The sequence below is a fragment of the Heliangelus exortis genome, chromosome 18 (genome assembly GCF_036169615.1).
Source record: "Heliangelus exortis chromosome 18, bHelExo1.hap1, whole genome shotgun sequence".
In the NCBI taxonomy this organism is placed as follows: Eukaryota; Metazoa; Chordata; class Aves; order Apodiformes; family Trochilidae; genus Heliangelus; species Heliangelus exortis.
In genome coordinates, this window is record NC_092439.1 from 4,092,121 (window position 1) to 4,119,914 (window position 27,794).

Sequence of the window (27,794 nt, forward strand, 5' to 3'; positions counted from 1 at the left end):
GGGATGTGCTAGGTAAGATAATAGGCTTTTTGGAGGACTTTTTCATGTTGAATTTGAGAGATTCAAGTGCTAGGTAGAGTGACACATTGGTTATGCATTGTAGCTAAAGACTGTGCATGACAGTCTGCCAGCACTGGATAATAATGCTGAGGCTCATCAACAAAACTTTCATATACTGAACCAGTGTCATTTGAATTCTTCCTTCTGCACAATGCTCTGTTTTGCAGACAATTGGCAAGTTGGGTAGGGAATGGTGTTTGTCAGTGTCCTGCTTTATGAGAGGTTGCATTCATATTTCTAGCTCTGTTGAACAAATTGGCAGCCTGCATCCAGTTTACTTCAGTAGATTTCTTTGGAGAGAAGATTCCTTCTGAGAGAGAATCACAGAATGACAGAATGGCTGCAGGATGTCTGCACATCATCTTGTCCACTGCTAAGGCAAGGCCACCAAGAGCCACTTGTCCAGGACCATGTCCAGATGGCTTTGAAACATCTCTGAGGATGATGGAGGCTCTGCAACTTCTCTGGGCACCCTGTGCCAGTGGTCAGTCAGCCTCACAGCAAAGCATTTCCTTGAGGGAACCTCTTGCATTTCACTTTGTGCTCATTGCCTGTGGGCCTGGCTCTGTCCTCCCTGCACTCTCCTTGGGTGTCTGTAGGCATTGGATTTCCCCCCTGAGCCTTCTTCAGGCTAAACATTCCCAGCTCTCCCAGCTTTTCCTCACGTGATGTGCTCTAGACCCTCAATCATCCCTGCAGCTTTCCCTGAGCTCTCTTCAGCATGACCACATCTCTCTGGTGCTGGGGAATCCAGAACTGGACCCAGCTCTCCAGGGAAGGCTCCACCAGTGCTGAGTGGAGAAGGATTGCTTCCCTCCACCTATACTTGGTCTAATGGAGCAGAATATTCCATTTGCCTTCTTCACAGCAGGGGCACCTTGGTGGTTCTTGTTCACCTTTGTGTACACCAGGACTCCAGCTCCTTTTCTGCCCAGCTGCTTCCCAGGTGCTTGGCCCCCATCAACTATTTTGCTTTAGCTCCTATCCCCATTAGATAATGCTTCTTAAATTTGGGGATCTTGCCAAAGAAATGTGCAAGTCATTAATTGCAGCATGCCAAAATTAATTGTCAACAATATTTTTATTCTCACTGATATATTCATCTTTTAATCATATATTTAATGTACTTGGCCACACAGATTTTCCAAATTTTAATTATGCAATCTTTAATATGTTTTTAAAATGGTCTTACCAGTCATTGTAAATTAAATGAATTTGATTTTACAGCAGTTATGCTTTGAACTGGCTTAAAGCAGCTTTGTGCATAAAAATACTGTGCTCTTAGGGATGGATTTGAACTTTTTTTTTTTTTTTTTTTTTTTTTTAATCTACATAATCCTCACTTTGTAGAAGCATCCCTCTGTCTGCTGAGGGCTTTATTGATTGCAGTCAGTTGACACAACTGCCTCTCCTGTTGTCTTGTCCCCTCATTTATTTTAGTACTTGTATCTAATATTCTGAATAGCTCCTCATGCATAATATATGCAGATACAATTCTGGTATCACAATTTAATTGAGATAGTAATCAGAGATGAAGATACTGAACGTTCTTCAAAAATAAAACCCATGTTCATGAGTCATGAGTGGGCTGAGGGTTGGCCTTGCCTCTACCTGGTTATTTGAAAAACTCCTCAATTTAGAGAATAGAGAAATGGTGACCTAAGTGACACAACAGTGTCTGGAATTACAAAATTGAGGAGCTTTTCATGGAACAATTTTATGATTCTTGCACGGTGGCTTTGGACAACTTTGACCAATTCCCTGCATCCCTCTGCCTTACTTTTCTCACCTGTAAATTGCACATGATATCTCTCTGTTCTACAGTAGAAAATGTTACAAATAAATAAAATACCACTGTGCTGGTGGTCTGCAGCTGAGTTTCTGTACAGAAATGTTATGGGATTGAGTTACACAGCATGGAGATCACATATTATTTCCATTTAACCTATCAGAATTTCTATCTAATAGGTAGAAATAAAAAAAATTCAAGTTCCTGACAAAGTTCTCTGGTATGTTTAGGAATACTGTGATGTCATGGGAGTATGAGAGGACTATTTTTGGAGAACTGTGGGACATTGCCAGCTGGCACAAGGTGCTTGTAGGCACTGAGCTGAACTGTAGTCATGAATTTGTGAGCCATCAGTTGAGCTGTGGTTGGAGCAGGTGAACAGGCTCTTGTGAACTGCATATTCCCCACACCTCCCTCTAGTCCAGATGTATCAAGGGTGCTGGCAGGTCCTTTTCAGGATGATGATATTTGAAAGACATTATGACCACAGACCTCAAATTTGACAGAATCTCTCTGCATCTGTTTGAAACATAACCTGCTCATTGTGAAGTCAGTCTGCTTCTGTCTGGGAGAGTGATAATTAAAATCCTTTTTGCAATAGAAACTCAAATGTGATACTAAATATGAAATAGTTCTTGACCCTGCTCGTTTCCTACATCACCCACCAATTTTTGAAATGAAACTAAGAACCTTTTGTTCAGCTTCAGTCTCATGAAGTGACATTTATATGGACCATCCCAGGACCTTTGAGGTGCATGCTCCAAGTGTGCTGCATATTTAGCATAGAGATAGATGAGTATGAGGGTCTGAGAGAGACATGCACTAAACTGATGAAGACATTATCTTGGAGTGTGTATTAAAAATGAATTTCAGTAAATTAGATGCTGTATATTAAAATAATTAATCTTAGGAATTGCTGGTACCACTACTCTGTGTTATTATTCTGATACCGATTTAATTCCATTTATTATTGTTAAACTCATCATTCTAAATTTGCACATGAGTTTCAGATGATTAAAAATCTTGATAACACCAATCCAGAATTACACCATAAAGCATATTACAGCTGTTCTTTAATTATGAGTGGTGGGCACACCTCTCATCCCTGAAATCCATTTAGTACCAGAGTCCTGCTGTGTGGGTTTGATTATTGATGAATTGGCTTTGTACTCACTATCTCAACAAATTCAAGGTTTTATGGTTTATTGCTGTATGCTCAAAAATAGAAAAATGGACCAAAGCCTGTACTGTTTGTTTCTGCAAAATTACTCCTGCTCAAGAAGGAACTGCAAAGGCCAATATAAATATAATGCAATTAAAATCAGTCTGTGTAAACAGTTGGGACTGCTGAGGAGAGAGGAATATGTAATTTGGTGCTGAATGTTTCCCAGAATCTCCTAATGACTTAAAAAGTAAATGAAAGTAATTGAAAAAGATGCTTAAGTGGAAGGAAGTTCAAGGAAGAATTTCCTGAGCAACAATTCCAAAGGCACTAACTTCAATCAGGGAGAGAGAGAATCTGTATCACCCGAGACATTTAGAGCTATGAGACAAGAAGCTGGTGATTAAAAATGCCAATAGATAGGGCCCAGACATGTTTTTCTCAGATTCTAAGGGTGGCCACCAGTGGATGTATTTCAGCTTTGTTTTGCATATGGTTAAAAGTAAATTCAAGCCTTCTTGATAACTGTAGGAAGATGTCAGAGCTAGTGTGGAGATTTAGTAGTGCAGCCAATATGAGTCAATAATAAATGACAAAATTCAGCCTTCATGTAAGTTTATGTAAACCAGATGATTATTTGCTTACATCAGCTGAACCTGGCATAAAGGTAGGCAGGTGGGAGATTTTTATTTTTCAAGGTTTATTTGAAGTAGTCAAATGACTCATCTGCAGCAGGGAAGCTGTGACATCCCTTTCTTGCTCTCTCTGTTTTAAAGAAGTGAGGCTCATGTGAGAGCAGGAGATGAGAAGGGGCTGTATTTTACACAGAGCTTAGGCCTGGATTGGCTGGGTGAATATTTCTGGTGGTTTTATGTCAAAGAAAACTATTCTGAGGTGGCAAAGCAAGCTGTAATGCTCTGGAGTTAACTGTCAGGGTATGGTTTTAATTCAGGAAGCTGGAGACCTGTGTGCTCCTTTCTTGTTAGTACATGCTTTTTGGTGTCCTTATCAACTGAGAACTAAAGATAAGGATCTTATATTTTTTGCATGAAAAAGAGCACAGTAAGAGTTTGATGAACAGACACTTTTATAATATAACTCTTCTGTCTCATTGAAACTGTAGATTGCTGGCTATTAGATGACACTGAGCAGTTTTCCTTTCAGTATTATCACACACTGACTTAAATGTGATGAGGCATTAGAAAAGATTGAATTAATTTAATTTTACCTTTTCACTGGATTCTGAAGACATTGTGTTTTATTTTGAGATAAATTATCCTATTTATCTTGTCGGCATAAATACCTATATGAATAATTCAAGAAGCTGGGATGGTAAAAGTAAAAATTACAGCCCTGCCCTTAAAGGACAGGATTAACATCCTGCTAGAGCTTATTCACAACCAACTGGTGCCTTTATTGTACAGTACAAAAATGTGCCATTCTGTGGCTTCTGCAAAGCCACCACAGTGAAGCTTTGCCAGATCCATTAACAATTCTGTACTAATGATGGTTAAATATCTGAGTGGGGAAGAAGCAAGCAGTGGAGCAGTCTTTATATGGACACTGAAAGAAAGCTTGAATGGGGAAAACTGCAAAAATGGTTCCATGGGGGTAAGAGCAGTGACATTTTCTGTTGAATTACAGCTAGAAATGAAAAATATTTCACTTATTGCAAAGGTAGGGCAGCTGTTTAGCCAAAGACTACAGAAGCAAGTTAAGGTTATGGGAAATTTTCAGCTCCCAAAGAAATACTAAAACATGCTGTGTTCTCACAAGACCTCTGCTTTAGACTGTTTAGTTACTAACAGATACACAGAAAGCCCATACAGGGATGATGAGTCTCTGTGAATGTGTTTTCACTGACTTTTGTGAGCATGGCTCAGCTGTGGGCATGACAAGGTGAAGATGTGCATGGGAAGCCTTGGGCTGCTCCATCCATGGCAGGGATGCTGTGAGAAGGCAGAGCCTGGAGCCCTCTGCTCATCCTGCTGCCAGGAGTGCTGAGGACAGGCAAGACCTAACATCTGGGAACACAGCCAAAAAACATCCACCTGTTTTTTTTTTTTTCTCTGGTCTATGTCATTCCAGAATATCCACCTGTTTTTTTTTCCTCTGGTCTATGTCATTCCAGAATTTCTGAACGGGATTTTCTTTGAAGAATGGTTATGATTTTTATACTGTTTTTATTTTCAGGTCAGAAGTATAAATTTTCATTTCAGTTTAACAGAATTTTATTAAGTGTATATATATATAGTATATTGCAGTAAGCATCTGCACACACACAGCACACAGGCACAAATAGTACACATATAGCTCAAATTCTATAGTAAAACCAGACTTTGATAGAAAGATGATAATCCTGGGGCAAGTATGTAAATATAGTGCTAGAATCTAAAGATGAGAAAGCCAAAATGAAGAAAGGTCAATTGATTCTAATTCCCTGACCTGATCATGATGTGTAGCAACACCTTCCTAAGCAGAAAATGTACTCAAAAAGGTGTTTTCAAAAGCCATGGTATGTCCAGATGGAAATTATCTCTTAGGTAAACTAAGTAATGTCACAGTGTGTGAGACACTATTTTATAAAGCTGTTATTTGCAGTTCCCTCTTGGTATTACAAGCCTCTTCAATCATTTAGAATTTCTACAGGAAATCCATAAGATTTTCCTATACCTGCAGAGGTATATTTATATATCTGCTAGCAGTAATGCACAAGAACACAGGAGAAGCTCACAGACCTAATCATCATATTTTCTCCTCTTTTGCTCTTTGTGTCCATCCTTCTGAGCATGGGAATGAGAAATGGCAAAGTGTGAGATGAACTGAGAAGCCATTAATGTGGTTCTCTTGTTCATACCACTCTTGGTGTGTGTTGTATTGTGTGGTGCTCTTAATGACACCTTGCCAGAGGCACAAACACACACACAAACACACACGCACACACACACACACACCCTGTTCTGTTCTGCAACAGTGGTGTCTTTCATGGCAGATTTTCCCCAGGCAGCCTGCCCAGCACCTTCTTTTCCCTTGCCCTCTGTCCTTGCGATGGGGAGGACACTGCTGGTTTAAGCAGATCGAGGTAAAACTTGTGCAACTGAAAGTGAATCCCATTTCACCATCTCTGCTGGATTAAGAAATCAGCTTGTGAGCAAAAGCTTTAGACAGGTGTGGTACTGCTGCAATAAAGCCATCTGGTCTTGAAATAATCCTCTGTATTGTTTTACTTTTCTGACATGATCTTGAGACACTCCTACAGTGATGCTCTTCTCCTTCCATTAAATAAACTGCTGCTTAGTTTTGGCTTTCTGAAAGTAATCTGCTAAAAGCTTTAGTAGGCTTTCTGAAAGTAATCTGCCAGTCAGTTACTATCCTACAGTATGATCTTAAATAGACTTCCAAAAGGGCTCTGGTTTAGAAATGAACTTTAGGAAAACTCTATTGATTTTTTAAATTAAAAATGTAAAATTGAATGGATAGAGGTCCAGCACCAGACTGACCCCAGGAAGCAGTCTTAACACAGGAACATTCTCTCATTCGACACATAAGGAGAAGAAAGCAAGAAGGATTCATTTGCAGTTGACCTGCAGTAGCAAAGTCATTCACTTTCCAAATAGGATTAAACTTGTTCCATCAGCCATGACATGTGAAAAGATCATGGTTATAAATTCTATTTGCTGTAATGAATTAAAAGTGTCTGAGTTTGCAAGCAGCACTCATCATTGATGGACAGCTAGATTTGTGCAGTGTTTTAACACTAAGATTAGCTTCTACAAAACAAAAAGTACAGAAAAGGTAGCAGCAGTGAAAGATTTTAGAGCATAAAAAATTTGACTTTAGTGTTAGATAGAAGCTGAATAAAGCTAGAAATAAATAGTGGTTATAACCCTGTTATTGGAGGTACCTTGCTTCACTCTTGAGCGAGGATGAGCACACAACTTGGAGAAGGCATATTTTTAGGTTGATCAGACATATTTCAACAAGATCAAATATTGCTACTGAAAAGAGGAAAAATCAAACTATCCCATGGTATTGCTTGTAAGATGGAAGAAAAAGGAATTGTACTGGAGGAGACTTCATTTGAATCCATTTCAGTGTACATCAACAGGACTCACTGCAGCCCAGGAGAACCTGTTGGTGAACGCACTTTGTAAATTGAGATGAAAGCTGCACTTTGTGTTACTTAATAACCTTAACTCAGTCTTGCATGAGTATCAGGAGGCACTTGTACCTGGAAGCTTGCAGAACTAAATGCAGTTTCAGAGCCTATTTTACCCAAATTGTATGTTTGGTGTACAAGATTTGAGGCATATTTTAAATGTGCTGTTAAGCAAGGAAAAATCTCAATTGCTAATCTTTGTGATTCCTTGATAAGGTACCCATCTGAAAGCTGTCCAAGATTAAAAAAAAAAAAAAAACTAAACAACAAAACATCTTGATCTGAACAGAAGAATGAAAATATAATGGCTTTTAAATTACCACAAGGTTAACATATAATTAATTCACTAATTTTAATTATAACCCTACAAAATGTGCTGCAAAATGCTCAAAGGGGAGAAGCTGCCAGGTGCCAGACGTGATTAACCAAGGTTACGAGCAATTATGAGGTCTCTATTAACCATGTTAAAGAAATTTGAAGAACCCCTTCATATAAACAGCACCTTTATTGAAGCTCAGCAGGGAATTCTCTTGCTCTACCTTTCCATTGCTATAGACTCTCTGGCACTCATCTCACTCTTTTTCAGCTAAAGGTTTTATTGCAGCTGAAACGTGGACTGCTTTTTCTGTTAGTCACACATTGTTATGCATATAGTAGGTATTTATTTTGATCATATAAATGAAAGAGATTTAACTATTGCTTGTAAAGTGCTCTGAGCACCTTCAGTGCCAGATAGCTGCCAGTTTCACAGCTGAACACTGGAAACAAATCCTGCAGAAAATGTTTTTCTTTCCAAGGTGTCTTGGTACATGCAGTTTGGAAAGCAGGAATATTGTAGAAAGTGCCTTTTCAGTGGAGAACCTGCTGTGCAATACTTTATTGATATGCACAGACAAATTTAACTTCTGAGTTAGAGGATAAAAAAAATCTGCATGCTTGCTTTGCGTTTTAAAACAAATCCTGATGTAAATGAATGTCTTGTATGTATCAAATTCCATGATGTATTACTGTTCTTTTTTATTGTTGTTATGTGAGTCATGTTTTAAGTGTCTGTTGTTTAGAACTGTAATAAACCTTGATCCATCTATTAAAGCAAGACTTAAAAAAAAAACCAAAAAACAAGAAAAAGCCCAAGAAGCTAAAAAAAAAAAAAAAACCAAAAAACCAAACAAAACAAAAAACAAACAAAATGAACCTTAAGCATTGTGTCAAAGGAAATTAATTTCCTGGCTGGCTTGTGTTTTTCTCTGAGGCAGATATTGATGAGTGTGCAGAGGGGATCATTGAGTGTCACAACCATTCACGCTGTGTTAACCTCCCAGGGTGGTACCACTGTGAGTGCAGAAGCGGTTTCCATGACAATGGAAGCTACTCTCTTGCCGGGGAGTCCTGTGTTGGTAAGCAATGATCAGCATAGCCCTTTTTTTCCTCCTTCTGCATGGTCTTATCAAGTGATTATTGAGACACTGTCCCGAGCAGTTCCTGTGTTCACAGCTAAAATGAGAAGGCAAGGGAGCATGTCTGTGTTTGGCAGCATCCCCAGCCCCGCAGCATGGGTGCTCGCTCCAGACAAGTCACAGTTTTGAATGGTTATTACAAGAGGGAAGCAGTCAGAGATCCAAAGTGTGACTTACTGTGCTTTGCCATTTATCATCATAAGTTGCTATAAAACCTGAAGTGAAAGTAGGCTTGCTGGGGAGCCATAATGGGCCTTGAAAGGGGAAGAGCTGGTTTTCCATTTTGAAATTGCAGCAGAGCAATGTGAGAAAACATTTGGGGGATGTCCCTGGTGCTTTGATTTGTTTGCTTTGCGTTGTTTGGCATCTTCATTGTTTTATCTCTTGAATGATGCAAATGACATCAGTGGCTGTATGCACCATGTTTGCAGAATAAGGCCCTAAGAGCAGGAAGGAGAGGGATTTTTGAAGGATGCAGAGGAGTTTCTATGTTGTTTCTGTGGGAGAAGGAAGGATGAGGCTCTGTGAGGATTCAGTGCTGGTTCCTGCAGCCTGGGTGCCCTTCTCTGGCTGTAACTTTGTGTGCTACTACAGCAAGTAAGCAGCAATGAAACCATAGAGAAAATGCTACTCATGGCTTACCTCTTCCTTGCAGTTTTTCTACCTTTTAACTTGTTCTCAGAAGCTTTAGACAAAATTTAAATAAGATATTTTATCAGATGAGTTTAAAGCTATTGATTAATTATCTCATTTTAACTTTGTAGAGGTACCCATCAGATTCTCATAGTTCTATTTACTTTCTTTGGAATGTCAGTTACTTCATCTCTACTCAGTTCTATGAATTTGTCATAAAATCTTTTCTGCTTCTGTGAAAGACTTTTTTTGGTGTTTTTTTTTTTTTTTTTTTTAAACATTGCAAAGTTTTTTTATCATGTAAGTAAGTACAAAGGGCTACTTCTAATATTTAAAGTACACAATTAAAAGTTAAAATAAAAATTGTTAATAAAAATAGTAATTTACTGGTAATTGCCATCTTCTACAAATTTGGGTTATCAGAAGACCTTGGGATAAGATAGCATCACGATTTAAAAATGCAGAGGAAAAAAAAACTATTTTAAAAAGCAATATTTTGTAGATTGTCCAGCTATATTTGCTTTTTACACAGTATCCTAAGCTAATGGGGAGTTTAATACAATCACAAAGGTGAACTTCATTGGGGTGGCTGTGTGAAAAATGGCAAGTTTTACAGCATTTTGTGGCTTAAAAGATAAAACAGGGTCTTAGAAGATAAACCATGTGGTTACCTCACAGCGAACTGGAGCCCCAAATGTTTATGTATTCTGGGGAAATCAGAGGGATGAGTTTCATTAAAACAAACTGCCCTTGTTTTGAACTGTGCAGCTTGCTGGAAGTTTGTAAGGTGAGGTGCTCATCTTAACCATATGCAAGTTGTAAACAGAATGTGGAATTTGCAGGGTTATTTTAATGAAATAGCTTTTTTGGACCATCTGCTGCAGGGTGCCAATGAGGAAGAGAATAAACCAGTATAGATTATTTCATTGTATTGGTTACCCAATTAAAAATTAACTGGAAGACTCTGCTGACCCATGTTAAGAAAGAAATTTCAGACCTTGATTTTTATTCTAAAGCACAACTAAGAAAATAACAGCTAGATAAAACTACACATTCTAGATAAAACTTCAGTTTCTTGAACACTGACTTACATCACGTTACAGAGTTTGTTTGCTTGGTGGAGTATTTAGAGTCAGGGCCAGTGTCATTCACTCAGTTTCAGGGAGAAGAGGGTTCATCTGCTTAGCAACAGTGTTTTGTCCTGCTATATTTTACAGACTGAATACCAAAATCCTACTGTGCACCTGAGGGGTATTTGAGGCATTGCTGTTCCATGTTTTGAAATGTTCTTCCTTCCTGAAGGACAACGTGGAGAATAATTAAAATAGGTTGAGGACATAAGGAAAAAAAGGTTAAACCCTCCCCCACAAAAGAATGAGAAGAAGATAGAAAAATCATAAAGCAGTGGGAGGGAGAGCTCAGCTCTGACAGATTGCCCAGGCTCAGGCAGCTGGTTGCTTGTGCTGGATGCATTTGTGTATTTATTGGTTAATCCCCTTCCCCTCTCTTTATACGTAGGTGGTCTTGGAGCTGAGTCAGTGCTTGCAGTGTCTCTGCAGTGCTCACAGAGCATCCTGAAAAAATAACATGTAATTCAGAATTATTTGAGAAGTATCAGAGCTTCTAAAAGCTTTATTCTTGTTGATTAGAAGAAAACAGTGGAGTTTGTCACTTGGCAAGGGACAAATGTGTAAATCAAGGGATGAGGTGGGGAAGGTAAAGATATTGCACCAGAGCTTGGGTAATAAGAATGTAGGACTGAGCCAGGCCACTTCAGGCTTGGGAAAATGCTTTTTCTGCTCAAAATTGCAACCAAAGTCAGCTTTGAAAAAGGAATATATTTCCATGGCCATACGTTTATGAAAGATGTCATCACAAAATGATGGTGAGCAGGCTCAAAGTAAGAGAATATAATTTAAGAATTAATTTCCAGTGGTAGCATTTTATGAGGCACTGGCATTTCACAGTATTGGTATTAAGAACACTGCTTGCAGACTGAAAGACAATTGCTGTACTAAGTCACTACCAAAGTTTCCTTGGCAATTAAAGTCTGTAGCCTATAGTTGGTGTTTGTGTGGTTTGGTTTTGTTTGTTTTGTTTTCTTTAATAAGAGCATTGCTATGCTTTAAAGTAAACAAAGAAAAGCACTTCATAGAGAGCTCTGAGTTCATATGATACATATACCAATATCAACTCCTATCTACTGATACCATATTGAAGCCACTGGCATATGTTGTTTTTCTCCACTCTAAGTACCTGTTGCCAAATACTGCTACCTCCTACAGTAATCACTGAGTAAACCATCACCACTCAGTCCTTGGTGACAACTAGGAAGATTATCAGAACCAAAGGAAGGGAAAAGCTGGCAAAGAAATGCTGTATCTGGGTGGTTAATAATGTCACACAATGCTAGCTCCTATCTATGGCAGAAAAATCAAAGTGAATTAAATTATTCTTTTTAACATCCATCTCTTTTTAAGGGAGATGCTTCCAGTCTGTAGAGAGCTGTTCAGACCCTGGAGTGCAGAATTCTTGATTGTATGTTTTAAAATGATGTTTTGTGTTTTCTGACTTGGAATCACAGAAGGAAACAGAGGCAGCAGTCCCTGTCAGTTATTGTTTTGTTTTTTTTTCTTTAAGAATCAGCAAATTGTGTAGGGAAACTCAGCGCAGATCCTCCTCCCACTGAAAAACCACAGGATTCACCATGTATTTTGTCCTGAAAAGTTTTCAAGCAGGGTTAGAGTAGTTGCTGTGGGGAAATGAAAGCTGGAAAATGGTAGAACTCAGCAGCTGGTGAGAAAAAACTCCACATGTGTTGGGCTCCCACAAAAGTTGGATGCAGCAGTCTTGAGGGTCAAGTCTGAATGGGTTTATAATCAATTCCCAAAGCTTTCCTATACCCCACAGTGTGCTGCAGTGTTGTCTGTTACCCAAATTAGAAAGCAAGAGAAAAGGTTTGTTCTTTGTGTTTTTGCCCCCTTTCTCTGTCAAAAAGCTAGACTCATCCTTTGAAAATTTCCCTCTATACCTGGCAATTGCTTTTCTATCTGTCCTTAGAGAAGTGGTACATAGAGAGAAAGGATTGTGTATGGTACTGGGTGTCCAATACCAACTTTAGAACCTGCTGTTATATGACTTCTATTCTGCTCACAGACTTAAAGCTCGTAACATCAGAGTCTGTATCTCTGGATTTTATGGTGCAAAATAAAAATTCTCTTGCTTATTTTCCATTTAGTAAATTCTGACTCTTGTATTCTGAGAAAGTTGTGTTACATGTCTTCAAGGTAATCATGTTTAGTCATCTCTAGATTGCTAGAAAGCATTGGTAAACCCTATATTCAAAATCTAATCTACTGCACAGTGTTCTTTAATAGACCATTATGTCTCCATAGAACAAAAGTGCTAGCATAAAATATTTTCCAACTAAAAATGAATCTGTTTAGTGTTTTATTTATTTTTCAAAGACGAGTCCGAATCATGAAGGCAAATACATTAAATGACAAGTTGCCTGGGAAAAATGATATATCAAAATATTGTTTAGCTAACGTGTACATACATTGATTTGGGAGCCCAGCATACATTTTTCACTTTAACATTATGCTGTAATGGTGTAATGTACCATAACAGTTAAAATTAGCACATTAGTAGGATTCTTTCTTCTGCAAGAGCTTATCATGATATTACAGAACACCACACTGCATGACTTGCTTGAGCACATTTATTAAGGTGACATAGAAAAGTCATACCATTAAAATCTGAATAGCCTTGAAAACCAAGAAATGAAGTGGCTAGGGATCAGTTTAAAATTTCAGGGAAACGAAGTTAATGAATGTGTGTTGATATGTACAGTCATGCTTGTCTTCTATCCCATTCAGATAGAGTGGCCATGGGACCTCTCATAATATCTGAGGCAAATTACTTCTCGTTACAGCCAAAAAGGATGGAAAAGGAAATTGCATCTCAGGGGATTATTCTATTCCATTTTGATTCTGATTTCATGTCTTCCCACGTTACTGAGCTATCTTTATGTATTTTGAGAGCATATTGGGAAATGAGTGCATCTGAGCTGTTGGGGTTTTTTCATTCTTCTCCCAGTCACAAAATGTGACTTAGTTGCATTGCAGCTAAAATGCACACGATCAAGTACCTGTTGCCATACACTTGTTTGAAGAAGCAGAGATTAGGAGTGTTTGAAGAGTGAAGATCTTGATTAGCTTTATGATAGTCCTGTGCAGTGTTCAAGGTGACAAGTCTCAGCAATGATGATTTTGCTGTTGCCTCTATGTTATTGATAGAAAATAAGGTTAGAATTGCAAGTGAGTTTCTGATGAGGGCTATTTCTACAAGATCCTCAAGTTTCCTTGAAAAGGAACTGTGTGGAGGGGGAAAAGTAAAGCTCTGACACTTCTACTTGGGTTAATCAGTAAGTTTTGACACAGGTTATCTCCATTTAATGCATAGGCTTGTGAAATTCCACTCCAGGTGTGAAAATGAGATTGTTTTCATAGGTGGACAAGATACATGAAAGAACCAGACCTCTCAGGAGTCAAGACAGACAGGGAAAGACTGTGGAGTCTCCTTGCTATTTCTCCTTCATATTTGCCCATTGGCCTTCAAAGTCTCCTGACTTACAAGTGAATATTTCATCTTCTTGGCTACCTGGGGTTGTTACAATGGGAAATAAGACTTGTGTACAGTTTTGCCTTGCCCATCATTAAATGTTCCAGTTTTGGACCCACAGCTTCTGAGAGAAGTTGTGGAAAAACAAATGAACCCTGAGGGGAATGTGGGGAATTTGAGCTGAGTAAGGATTTGAATAAAATAAAAATAATCTATATGCCAGAGTCTTGTGATACAATTATCATATTCATTAGGAGATTGTTTCGGACATGTTAATAATTTTAAACCAGGCTAATTTTTCAAAATAGATTCCAGCTGTTAAGAAAAAATTTATGCTAAATATGAATCTTTTTTTTCTATGTTTTACATAGCCATCTACATGCTAATGTCACGTTGATAGGAACAAGTTCATTGGATCTCCATTAAACTTTCTTAAGCCAATGGGGAACTAACAAGAAGGGAGCATTTGTCTGAGGTTTTTTCCTTCCCCACCACCTCCCCTCCAGTCTGGCTGGAGGCTGAAAGAGTGAGAGGAACAAAATAATGTTACACTTATAACTTCTTTTCCTCAAGTTACTGGGAACACTGGCTGTTTGTTCTGACTTTTAGAAATGCAATAAGTGACAGAACTGCCAAAAGGATGTTCTCAGAAATTAACTCTACTAGAAGTTGAGATAGAAATGAGTGCAGTGTCCAAGCCTTTTATATTTGATTGATCGCTAAAACTTAATAAGTGCCATGAAATAATAAGAAACCCTCATTTGCATTAAGAATGAAAAAAAAACCAACAACCTGAGTAGCAACTAGAAATTTATGTTCATACTATGTTACTCAGCTTTGCATGATTGGTTTCTTTGTCAAGAAAGTTCTGTTCACCAGTTTGGGCCACTCCTAACGGGGCATCCTTTTTGTGTGTGCTAAGAGGAGAGAAGCAGCAGCAGCACATAAATAGGGTGTTCTTCCCTTTTGGATAGGTGTAACAGATGAAGTTGTGCAGTGTGAAACAGGTCTGCTCTATAGAGATTATGAATGATGTTAGTTTCTGTAATTGCTAACATCTGGCTTGCTATAAATCTGTTAAATTACATGGAAACAGAATTAGATTTCTGTGTCATAAGTAAAGCAATTACATGGAACTCTGTAGGCAATATGGCTTTATAGTCATATGTGAAACCCTTCTAGATGGGAATTGTGAAAGCTGCCCTTCTGATCTGCCCTGTGATCCTCCTACATCCTATGCAAGCAGCCCTTAGTATGGTGAGGAAGAGACTACTGGCAATGCTTGGTGGAATCACCAAAGTGAATGCTTCATTTATACCTTTGTCTTCAATATAAAATACAAATCAAAGTCTAATAGATGGTAATTGGAATATTTTAGAGTATTTTAAGTCTTATAGTAACTGGGTATAATACATTTCATAGCAGTTCATTAAGAGCTTTCTTGAAGTCCTTCTTTCTTCTTAGCTCCTGTGACACTGTGGCACTTGTTCAACAATGAATTTCCAAGTTTTAATTGCTCTTTGTGCAGTGCCTTTTGCACCACTGGTAGTGGACCTTGCCAAGTACTCAGTGCAAAGCTATGCAACGGAGCAACAATGTTAGTTTTTTGCAATTAAGACTGTCAGGGCAGCAAAATACAGCATTTTTAAGGAAGTCTGAGCAACAAGCAATGAATTGTGCTAAACATCAGGACACTGGGAGCATTCCTGACAGAGAACTGGCCCATAGGTTCCAGGAGTGAGGTCCTTCTGCAGTGTAATCACCCCCAGCTTCCCTTGGGGTCTATAAGCAGAAGGAGGACCAGCCATTTGCTGGTGGCCCAGGTCCCTGACTCTTGTGTGGTTTGATTTTCTGTTTGGCCAAATCCAAGGGCACTTCCCCATTTACACTTCTTCCTGGACTATTTATGAATTGAAATCAAGAATTTTACTAGGAGAGGGAATTTAGTGATTTGTTGTAGAAGTTTCCTTCAGTAGAGTGAGAGAATTGTTAGCATCTCTTTAAGTTCTGGCTTTCTGAGGAGATGACTGGTGAACCCATAGTACTTGTTCATCTCACCTAAATTAGCCTTTAGGTAATTTTGTTTTGCAAAATGCTACTGAATTCTAAAATTTGTTTGTTTAGAGAGGAGTAAAAAGTACTCTTGGGTAATATTGAACAGTTACACATTGCATGCTAGATATAAGATCATTTTAAATTATAAATGTCACTGTTGTACTTCTGGTTTCTGAATTCATATATTAGTATTCTGGAATTCTAGTGACAGAAGCTATCACTGGATTTTTCTTCAGCTTTCCTCCCACTGTTGCTTACAGTTTTGGTTTTTCATGTTGGAACAGAGACTCACCAGATATCTGGACAATCTGTCAATATATTGTTTAAGAACAGTCTGACGTCCTCTTCTGAAAGAAATACCTGTTTTTAATAATAACTTTAAAAATCTCATGGCTTTCACTGTGAGAAAAAGAATGCTGCATTAAGTCCCTACATAAATTCATATTGCATAATTATATTTTACCCTCCAAAAGCAATTTTAATGGGATACTGTAATTCGCTTTTCTCTAGGGTATAATAATTTTCTTTTATTATTTATTTCTTTGTTGTTGCTAAATCACAGCTTTCATTTTTTTTTTTATCCTTTTTTTCCTATTTATTTATTTATTTATGGGATGCAATTGATTGCTTTTAGCATGGGAAATGTTGGGCACGCCAGGATGCTAGAAACTTATGAAGAAGATTCCACTTTTACTTTGTTGTAAAATCCAGAACACGGGGTGGCAGAAAGTCACTCTGATTGTCTACAAGTTTCCAGTCACTGGGAAAACATTTTATACCCTTGTCTGGGTGCTCAAGTTCATCACTGATTTACAGTTCCACTAGGTATGTCAGTCTCAGCCTTTACAATTAAGTCTGCTGGAGATTGTTTCAGAATTTTTGGTGGAAGCAAACCAATAATAACTTAAAAAAAAGCCCACAGTCTTGAATGTCCAGTTGAACTACAGAAGACATCAGTAATAAGGCACCCTCTTCCAGCAGGAAAGCAGATGTGCAATAATAACTTAATACAGAAATAGAATTTTCCCATTGGAAAAAAAAAAAATATCCAAAGTGATATAAATGGTGTTTTGCAGATATTGATGAGTGTGCCTTAAAGACCCACACCTGTTGGAACGACTCAGCCTGTGTGAACCTGGCAGGAGGGTTTGATTGCCTCTGTCCCTCGGGCCCGTCTTGCAGCGGAGATTGTCCCCACGACGGCGGCTTCAAGCGGAACGGGCAGGTGTGGACCCTGAGGGAGGACAGATGCTCCGTGTGTTCCTGCAAGGTGAGATCCAGCTGGGATGGGTTTCAGGACTCCTTTTTCTCTGGGCTTGTGGCAGAAACTCAGTATTGTAATGTCACTGGTGTTGGCAAAACCACTGGGCCAAGGTGCTGAGGCAGAAGGTAAGATCTCCTACGGGCACTGAAGTTTATGGAGGGGAAATTCTTCTGGGATGTCATCTGTTTTCTTACTTTACACAGCCACTGACTTAACTGAATAACTGTTAACCCTGCTGAGGTCCTAACATGTCACCCCATGGGCCAGAGCCACTTGGGGTGTGTCTTGATGTTGGGGTCTTGAGTTAGCCTTGCATGGATTGTGTAGAAAATTAGAGTGCTTTCAGGAAATGTTGAAAACTGGTTTCAGCTTCAGTTTCACGTGGTTGTGCTTCTCCTGGGACAAGGACTGTGGGCAGCCACCTTCCTGTTGGGGGTGTTCCCCCTGGCCTTGTAAAAGATGTGAATTAACTGGGTGAGAATGAAGGCCTGAGCACGAGTCAAAGGTTGGAGGATCTAGCAGCAGGCACTTAATTTGAGGAAAGTGAAGAGAGTGAGGGCCAAGCCCTAAAGAACATTTGACTTCACTTAGTTTTCCCTTGTTAAAAGAGGAGTAATGCCATTAAAATGAGAATTTTAGAAATGCACCAATCTGAGACATGGTTGGGCTTTTATGTCCACTTTGACCTGATGCTTTCCTAGCACTGGTAGAGCTTTCCTTAGACACAGCAGAACACAGCTGGCTCTTGTGTCAGTCTAAATAGAATGAGATTTTTGGCCACTGTAAAAAGCTGGACGTTGAGCACAAGAAGTGAGCTGCCAGTCCCTATGTCTTAATGCTGATGAGCCAGAGAGGTGCTGAAGGGTTTGGGAGGGAGAAAGGGGAAGACTTTTTTGAAGTTGCAAGAAACTGAAAGCCTCATAATTTCTGTACTGCAATAATATGGCAGGAGGGAAAATCCAGACTTCAGAGTGAGTAGAACCCACAAAGCACACTGATGGTTTGGGTTCAAAAGGGAATATATTCTTGTTATATTTTTACTTCAAGTAGCTTCAAGCTTCCTAAAACTCCTCCCTTCAGAAGCTGGAGTATCTGACTCCCCTGAATATATATCAAGGTTTTATTGTAATCTTGGGGAACTGGTTGGCTTATGAAAGGATTTGCAGTCAATATGTGAAGACATCTGGTCTGCCTTTGCAGAATTATAAGTATTAGTATTACCATTTTAGATTGCTTGTAATTTGTTTTATTTGTCATTTCTCATTGGACTTCTTTCTTGTTGAATGTTCTATTAGTACATGAAAATATACAAAATGACTGTACTAGTGACTAACTAGTGCATGGATATCTTAAACTATATTTTAAGCCTGGCACTATTCATTGCTATGACTCTTCTTTATATTTTCCTCACTTGTATTTTTTTTCCTCTGTGTATTAACATTTGCATTTAATTTCACTCCAGTCACTGTCTTGTTTCAAGAGCCAAATTCCTTCCTATGGAACAGGCAAAACAGGGAGACTTCCTCCTTTCTCATATCCCAGGCAGGATGTAAAGTTTTTCCTCAGTGTTTATTGAAATATATTATTGAAACATATTTTTATAAATTGTGATAGTTTCCAGTACATCAGATTACACCTCAAACCTGCTGCAGGTCTTTCTCCTTTTTGTTTAGTTGCATGGAGAGCTGGCCCTGCTTGGCCTTTTTGCAGCCCACTCAGTTTCCAGTGAGGCAAAGGGCAGAGTGCAACTAAATCACTCCTTATTCTTCTAACTTTTAACTTTGAAACCATCCTACTCACTTGTTTTACTAAGAGACAAATCAGCATTTCAGATTAAAAGTGTTTTTTTTTTCTTTTGGCTTTTCCTTTGTTATGACTATTTTGGGAGAGATCAGCTGGATAAATGCAGTCACTGAGAAACATGAATCCCATCTTGAAAATATTTTAACTTAAATTCTTCTGGTGGGAAGGAAATAAAATACCTTGCTTAACTTTGAAATTCATTAAGGTTATTTGTGGAGTAGGATTCTTTCTCCAGAATATGAGAAATCATTATTTCAGTTGCATAATGAAGCAAAATGTCATTATTGCAGCAGAGGGGATTATTTCAGTGTTTTATCAGACTGTGTCTTTGAACCATCCTCATTTTTCTGAAGGAATACAAAGTTTACAAAAACATGAATACTTAAAGCTATAAAGTAATACAGAACCTTAAGTATATTTGATGTGTCTTCCACAGGTATCTTCCTGAACTCTTGTGGGTTTAATACACAATTAAATTTACAACTGGTGGAAATCTGAAGGGTGATGGGGAGCACTTGCTTTCTCCCACAAAAAAACTAAGCCTGGCTGTACAGTCTGTCTGTATGTGGGCTTGTGAGTCTGTCCTCAAGTAAAACAAAACCCCATTCCCTATATGAAAAAAAAAAAGCCTGGGGGATAAGCAGAGCACCAGGAACAGGGACCAGTGCCAAGGTGAAGTCTGCTGCTGAGGATGAGAACACTTTGGTGCTTGGTTTCTGCAGGGTCTGATTTCTGTCCAAATTGGCTTTGGGACTCTGGGGAAACTTGAGTCACCCTTCACAATGATTCCCTTGTGTGCCAGCTTTTCCTTTGGTAAGAATAATTTTGTGTCATTCCACTGACACTTAGGAAGCCTGGAGAAGTGATTCAGTAAGGAAAGTGGGGAGGGAAAGATATCAATAAGATGCTACATATTATCCACCAAAAGAAAATAAGATGCTTTCTATATATTTCTCAATTTTCTTTGTGTTTCTCAATGCTACTACAGAGCTGCAAAGATGCAAGTAAGATACAGCTTAAGAGGCTTTGTGTCACTGCAGTAGAGGGATAAAAATATTTTTTGAAAGGCATGGAACTAATGAGGTTGTAGATAAAACACAGATGCTTAAGGAAAAAAGAGAGCAGCAGTGTATTATGATTACCAAAAGGTCTCTGGCAAAATCATCAGGTTTTATCAGTGTTCTGAAACAGAGAGTAAAGGCAACGCAAAAGGTTAGCTGCTCCCCAGAGGTAACAACACAGGAGCTTAGAGAAGCACAGAACTACCAGCACTGTCACCAGCTGAAAGGGGAATTTGAAAACTAATCTTGAAAGCTTGGAAAGAGAATTAGACCTAAGCAGACAGGTTATTCTTAGGCATTATTAATCAGGACCTGGTTATGGAGAGAAGAGAGAGCGGACTGTTGAGGGTCTTGGGTTGTCTGGATGATGTGCTGAGCTGCTGCTTGACGTCCACCCTCAGCAAGGGGTGGAAATGGTTGTTCTTTCCCACCTTCAATAAGGGAGATTTATTAATAACTTTCTGGCAGGGAAGGCTTCAAACAGAGAACCCTTAGTTAACTTGATACAAAACTGAATAAAGACTGTAGTTTGCCCTGTGGTTGGCAAAAGCAGTTCAGATCCTCGTTAACTCAGCATGTTCTCTACATTTCCATACTCCTGTGTTCTCTTCAGCTTTCCTTGCTAGGCATAAGAAATTATTTCATAAGAAATAATTTTATTATTTTTACAAAAGAAAATTATATTCTAATAAGTTCAGAACTATGATGGAATGCATCAGTGACCCTGATGGGTATTGTGATTCTCTGACCATGATTTTGGATTCCCTGATTGTGATTTTGTAGATGTTTCCTTGTGACCTGGCTTTGCTTAAAAACAAGAGCCTAACTCAGGTTCCTGCATCCAGATAAAACCAAAATAAACTTCCATGCCATGTGCTGTGGTTATAGCTATTTCTGTCTGTGGCAAAGACATCCTGGGCTGCTTTTTAGTAATCACTTTGATAAAGGATCAAAAGGTACTGAAGTTCCTTGCTTTGTTAGGTATCCCTTTATCTGGTATTCCTTTTATTTGGAAGCAATGAAAAAAGAAAACCACTTTTCCTTCTCACATTAGACACAGGTTTATAGACTCAGAGCAAAGTTTTGATGAGGATATGAAAAAGCTGCAATGAAATGTGTGGAGTTGTGTAAGAAATTGTGCAGTTGTGATCCAAAGCAGAATACAGGTTCATTCCTCTCACAGCTCTTCCTTCAAGTTGGCTGCAGGGGATGCTTTGCTTGCATAAGGGGTAACCCAAGAACTAACACTGAATGCAAAATTATTTATTTATCACTAATCTCCTCACTGTTAAGTGTGATGTCTCTTCCCAGTCTACAAGTGGCATATCTGTATGTTGGCTCACCTACAGTAAGGGATATAATTTCAAACATAATAGTCCATCAAATTTTCATAACTAGATTTGTAATCAGTTTGGTTTGCTCTGATGCAAAGAGAGAATATCCTTTTTTCTTTACATGTGAAGCATTTTCTGTTTATCTCAAACATTTCTGTTTAGTGGTCTTTAACAAAATGGGCCATCCAATACTGTAAGCAAATATTTAGCAAATTCGTATTTTGGAGAGCCTGTGGAATAGAGGCTCTCTTTAATGCATGAACAGAATTTTAATGGATAATGATAAATCCATTAACTTTAAGATTGTGTACTCTAGGTTCAGATGTGGAACAGAACCAGTGGTAAATTCAGAATAAAGAATGATGAATGCCACCAGGGTTTTGCTGGTTTGTTCTTCTGTGAAGTTGAAAGGACCAGCTTCATAACTTCAATTTATTTATTCAAGTTATTTTCTTCACAGTGGTACAATCAGTCAAAATAGTGCTAAATAAATATTGAATGTATTAGAGTGGCAACTGCTCGAAGGGTTTGTTGATGTAACCAATGAGATATGAAATTGCTTCGCTGTATTTCTTGTAAGATGCTGATTTATTTTAAGCTCAATTAGCTGGAGACAGAAAACAGCATTCTGGGAAGCTGTGGATGCCCCCTCTCTGCAAGTGTTCAAGGAGAGGTTGGATGGGGGTTTGAGCAACCTGGTGTCCCTGCCAGGGTGTTGGGGTTGGAACTACATGATCTTTAAGCTTCATTCCAACCCAAACCATTCTACAAATTCTCAGATTCAAACAGTATCAGACCCATGAACTGGTAGAAACAGAGCCAACACTGGCAATGAGGTATTACAAGAGTCCTTGCTGACAGTAACATAGAATGCATTAAGAACTTAATATTTCCTGATATGATCAAGATGTGCCCTTTGCTATACATTCCCTGTGACCTTCTCTGGGTTGCTGCTGGGCAGTTTGTGGCTGACAGCAGGGCACTGTGTCCTGGCAGGACGGGAGGATTTTCTGCAGGAGGACAGCCTGCGACTGCGAGAACCCCAGCGCCGATCTCTTCTGCTGCCCGGAGTGTGACACCCGTGTCACCAGCCAGTGCCTCGACCAAACTGGGCACAAGCTCTACCACAGTGGGGACAACTGGACCTACAGCTGCCAGCAGTGCCGTTGTCTGGTATGGATCAAGCGTTTCGGAGGGGAGCAGGAATAATAAGGGTTGGGATTTTTAGCCAAAGGTACCTGGAAGCAGGCTCCTGGCTCTCTCTTTTCACCTGCTTGTCAGGCCAGGGGTGATGATTTGGGCACTTAAAGAGCACCCATGGACTGAAAGCTGCACCATCAGTTTTCCTCTCAGGGCTGAATAAGTAGGTGTAATGAACAAAATTAAAAGCTTGACAAAAGCTTGTAAACCTCAATACTGTATTAACTTCAGCATTAGTGTAATTTTGAGAAGTTTTATGAGGTCATCTGCTATTTAAATGACTTTTTAATTTTTGTTTTCTATCTGGTGGATTTGGTTGGAGGGGTTCCAGCTTTTAACTACATCAGCTGGTGTACCTGTCTTATCAAAATGGACAGTGCAGTTCTTTTTTTTAATTTTTTTCATGGAAAAATGGGGTGCCACTGCCACATGGTAATTCAGCAAAAATTCACTAAAAAAGGGATGAAGAAAACTGAACTTGCTAGACAAACATACAAAATAAATAACATTTCTTGTCTCATTAGGCACTGTAGATTATTTCCCTAAAGTTTAATTTTTTCAGAGATATACTAATTAGTGCAGCAACGAACTTCATTAAAATTATCAGTTTTCCATTTGTAGCTGTCTCTCTATAACATTGTCTTTATATATGATATTAATCAAGAGGTGTCTGAGCATAATGAAACAAATTACATTCAAAGCTAACTTACTGTTAAGAGATAATTATGCATAGTGTAAGTAAGTATTGGATTTTCTCTTCTCCTAAGATTTTTTTTTTTTTTTTTAATGTTTGCAAAAGAAAAGCAAGAAACATTTGCAGCCAGCAGCAGTGGCAAATATTAGACCTGACATCTTTTACAGGGGAAACTGAGTTTGTAGCTAGCAGTTCTTTGCCTAATTTTGACTGGGCTAACATGTACAGAGCTAAAGGACAGTGGTGCAGTAAATCAGTGCTACCTGTGAGGGTCTGTGCAGTGTGTGATGTTATCAAGATCTGAAATATTTCTGGAGTAGCAAACTGCAAGTTACTGGAGCCATTTGTAGGGTAAGTTTGCAGCAATCCTCTCCAGAAGTGACATGATGACTCTCTCTCTTCCATGTTTCTATCTACTGAACTCCTTTGATTTTTTTTGCAAAGCTGCAAATTCCCCAACATTCCAACCTACACCTATCTGCAGTGTTAATTTTCTATTAAACAATTGCTGTGATCCTGCAGGGATGTTTATGTGACCAGGTGCATAAAGAGGGCGTAAGTCTGCAAGGCAATCACTGCAAAAATTATAGCTTATGGAAAATATTGGAACCCAGTGTTTAATGCTGCCTTTAAAAACCTCAAATAACTCAAATTCTCCTCCTACCATGATGATAGTGTTCCTGTTTAGTTAAAAAAAAAAAACAACTAAAAGGTAGTTGGCTACATTTAGAAACTTCAGCTCAGTTTTCAAACAAGGTTTTATATGACCACCCAAACTGAGAGCTGATCCGTTAACGTTGCTTCAATTTTGGCTAAATAAAATATTCCCCCTCAGCATGATTATATACTCCTTGGTAAGGCCTCAAATTCAATGAGCTTTGCTTCAATTCCTGCAGGATGGAGAGGTGGATTGTTGGCCTCTTCTGTGCCCCAATCTCAACTGTGAGTACACGGCCATCTCAGAAGGAGAGTGCTGTCCCCACTGTGTCAGTGACCCCTGTCTGGCTGACAACATCACCTATGACATCAGGAAGACCTGTCTAGATGGTTATGGAATCACAAGACTTAGTGGTGCTGTATGGACAATGGTGGGATCTCCTTGTACAACCTGCAAATGCAAGGTACGATGGGCAAGGTCAAATGGTGATGGAAATGTGTACATTGCTGGGTGACATCAGGGGCACCTTCTGCCCCTGGAAGCTGATATTCAGATCTCAGGGAAGCAAATGAGACCTGAGAGCAGAAGCCTACAGAAAGCCCATCCCTTTTGTGCTTAAAGGCTGGAAACAAAACAATTCTGTGCTTGTTGAAAACGTTGAGTGGAGGTGTGTAATAGCCTAGTGCAACGTTCAGACGTTCTGCTGGAGAGCCCTTCAGGCACCCTCAGTATGAATCTAGGCTAACACATTAATAACTGCCTAATGGGGATGTTCATGAAAATGTTTTACAGAGCTACAAAGCAGAGGCAAAAGCATTAATAAAAGTTTCACCAGCAAGTACACAAGTAGAAACATATTAATTACAGCTCAGAGACAACAGTGCTCCTACAACAGTCATGGGAAGGGAATGTCAGTTTTTGTTCCTTAATCCCATGGAGTTGTCCTTGATCCTCTGGCTCTGATGCAGAAGTGCAGTCCCTCTCCCCTGCTCCATGCAGGGATGACCCCACTGCTCTAGTATCAGAATTATGGAAATGTTGGTTTGGGTTACATAAAATGTTCTTCTGTTCACTGTGAGAAACTAAGCTGTTGCTCTAGGGCTTTAAATAGTTGAAGGTAGCTTTTCTGCTATTCTTCAGAGTCTTTCCTATTGGTTTGTGTTGGATTATAGAACAAAAAGGAAAAAAAAATCTCATTTGGGGTTTTGGTGGTTGCTCTAGTTTTAATACATGATAGCTTTGTAAATGAATGGATGCTGTAGAAATATATTTAATGATGGATTAAACTCCAAAGCTGTCTGGGTTTTTTTCCTCCCATACATATCTGCCATGAATTAAGACTGAATTATCTGCTTACTTCAGTCAAACAGAAAGCTTCCCTGTATAGCTTGGATCAAAACTCCCTCCATTAGCTTTCTTGTATGGGAGAAAACAAATCCAACCATTCTTGTTGCCATTGCTGTGCTGTATTTTATGAGAAGAACTGCTGTCTCTCACACCCAGGTTTCTAGTCCAGGCCAGTTCAGTGCAAAGAGAGGGGGCAAAGTCAACCCCCTCAAAAAGCCACCACGTTTGGGACCGATGAGGACATCTTGGGATGATGGCTTCAGTAGATTTTTTTTTGGATGCTGTAGATGTGTCAGAGAGGGACCTATCTCTGTATGCCACCCTCCCCTTGGCTCTTTGTGGCTTATTGATTGTCACCTGCTTGTTTGTCTGTGCAGAATGGAAACGTCTGCTGCTCGGTGGAGTTAGAGTGTCTCAACAATAACTGACCTGCTCTGACTGTGCTGAGGGAGGAAAACTGAAGAAGTTAACACCTGAAATGAAGTCGTATGCATTGGTGTTTTATACAACAGACAATTACCAAAGTCTCCACATAAGGAAGATGTTTGGGAGTTGCCTTTGGGACCAATCACTATGCTCATCCTTGCTAGCAGTGTCTGGGTGACTTACAGTACAGCATAGAAGTCAATGGTTGTTAAAAGTTTTCAGTGTTGTAAATTACACACTTTTCCTGTCAAGACATTCACAAATACGTTGAAATTATTTCACGGGTAAACTAATGCTGTATTTTTGGTTTATTTTGTGTATTGGCAACATGATAGAATTCAGCTCTTCTTCCTTTGGATCTAGATTTTGCAAATAAGACAGCCTGGTGTGATTTTTGTCCCATGATGTCACATACTTAGTTCCAAGGTCCCTGTCAGATGTATTTATGAAAATATGTATGTATGTACAGTCAAATTGCATAGTACTTATATTCACAGCTGTCCAACATTTAAAAACATTAAAATGTGTATTTGATTGGACAGAATGGAAGTAATCAGAATAAGTCTGTCTTAAAAATTTATAAAATTAAATGCCACGAACTTAATGGAATGGCAAAAAACAGGCACTTTCTTCTCCAAACATGTGAAGCAGCAGCGAGACTTCTATGAGAAATGGAACTAAAAACACATTCCACCACCAATCCAACAGATATTTGGGAAGGAATCAGTCATTAGCAGTATTTGGTTTTGCAAGAGAAACAGCAAATGCTGGCAGAGGGCATAATCCTTCTGGATTGTGCAGTGATAAAGCAGTCAGAGAGCCTTAAAATAATATAATTTAAATTGACTAAGTTAGAATTTGTTTTCAGTTCTAACGTCCTTGGTGAGTTCAGATTTTTTTCTTTTTTCCTTTCACAGTAATAATGATGTCTGCCATTCTCAGTTACTGCCACCATAGTGACAGTGCAGAAACCCCTGTACCAGCGACAGGCAGGACAGGAGACCTTAACCCTTGGTAACTTTCATTACCCAATTATCAGCTCAGAAACAGATTTTCTCTTTTCATATTTTATAACATTCCAAAAGTTTAGTTTAAAATATACCATGCACACAGTGTTGCTTAGTACCTAAGTTTAGACAGAAATGCAAACTAAAACTCAACCCTACATTGTTAGGTTTTAGATTTTCATCAGCTATTTACTATTTTTTTTCACGAGACTAGAAAGTTTGTGACATTAGAACAAGAATATATTTCTACTTTCATGGCATCTGCAGATTAAATGTCACCTTTTTAATGTGCTGTTGTGTTTTGTTCTGCTCATTTGTGTAGTGTTTTTTGCTTTTTGTTTATTTAATTAAACACAGTATATGGAAAAGGAGTGCAGAAATAAGTATAGTGGCTACAGTTTGGAAAGTCTACATTTGTGAGTTTTTCATAGTCTCATGCAGAAAATGTGAACCTGATTAATAAGAATGAAGTGTGACTATACAGTGAAAAATTTAGTTGTCTTTTAAATGAAGTACTACTACGTTTCTTATAAGGGGAAAGTGGCAGAATTATATAAAAATTAATTGCAATCATTCAAATAACTTTATTCCCATTTTTTAAACAGGATTTGTTTTATCTAACAGGTATGTGTGGTAAAGTTGAATTTATTTTCTTAAAATGCCCCATCATTTTCAGCTCCTACTGTACTGACTATATTTGCATTGCCCTAATGATTGTATAATAAGGGAAACAGTTGTGTTTTATATGATACTCAAAGAATGTTTGTAAATCATAATGTCAGCTCATTTTGTATATCACATTGTAAAACCCAATGGTAATTCAGTTGGATGAGATATCCAGTGGGCTGAGATATAAAGGGGAATGATTTAAAACTTGTGGGCATCTAAATAAACTCCTATGTACAGATTGCTTTCCCTTAGTTTTATTAGCAGTTTTAAACCACTAATCACTGTTCTTTCTAGGCTTGAACTCATGGTGTTGCTAAAAGGAGAAAGAGTGTTTGCCTGGAGATATAGCATCAGAGTTGTAAGAAATTCTTTGTTTATACTTACTGGGTCAAA

The 27,794-nt window shown here is 38.7% G+C and overlaps 1 protein-coding gene across 10 annotated transcripts in view; it reads left to right on the forward strand.

Moving 5' to 3' along the window:
• The window catches only part of NELL1 (neural EGFL like 1), a 232,316-nt gene extending 204,679 nt beyond the window's left edge, over positions 1–27,637 (forward strand). For 4 of the 10 annotated variants that reach the window (XM_071762645.1, XM_071762646.1, XM_071762638.1 and 1 more), the window contains 5 exons: positions 8,427–8,567; positions 17,015–17,208; positions 22,397–22,573; positions 24,191–24,415; positions 25,677–27,637. In XM_071762645.1, the coding sequence (XP_071618746.1) occupies positions 8,427–8,567; positions 17,015–17,208; positions 22,397–22,573; positions 24,191–24,415; positions 25,677–25,727 (788 nt within the window). In that variant the 3' untranslated portion in view covers positions 25,728–27,637. The remainder of the gene's footprint in view (positions 1–8,426; positions 8,568–17,014; positions 17,209–22,396; positions 22,574–24,190; positions 24,416–25,676) is intronic. The other 6 variants (XM_071762643.1, XM_071762640.1, XM_071762642.1 and 3 more) reach the window with 2 other exon arrangements.
• Positions 27,638–27,794: the final 157 nt, after the last annotated feature.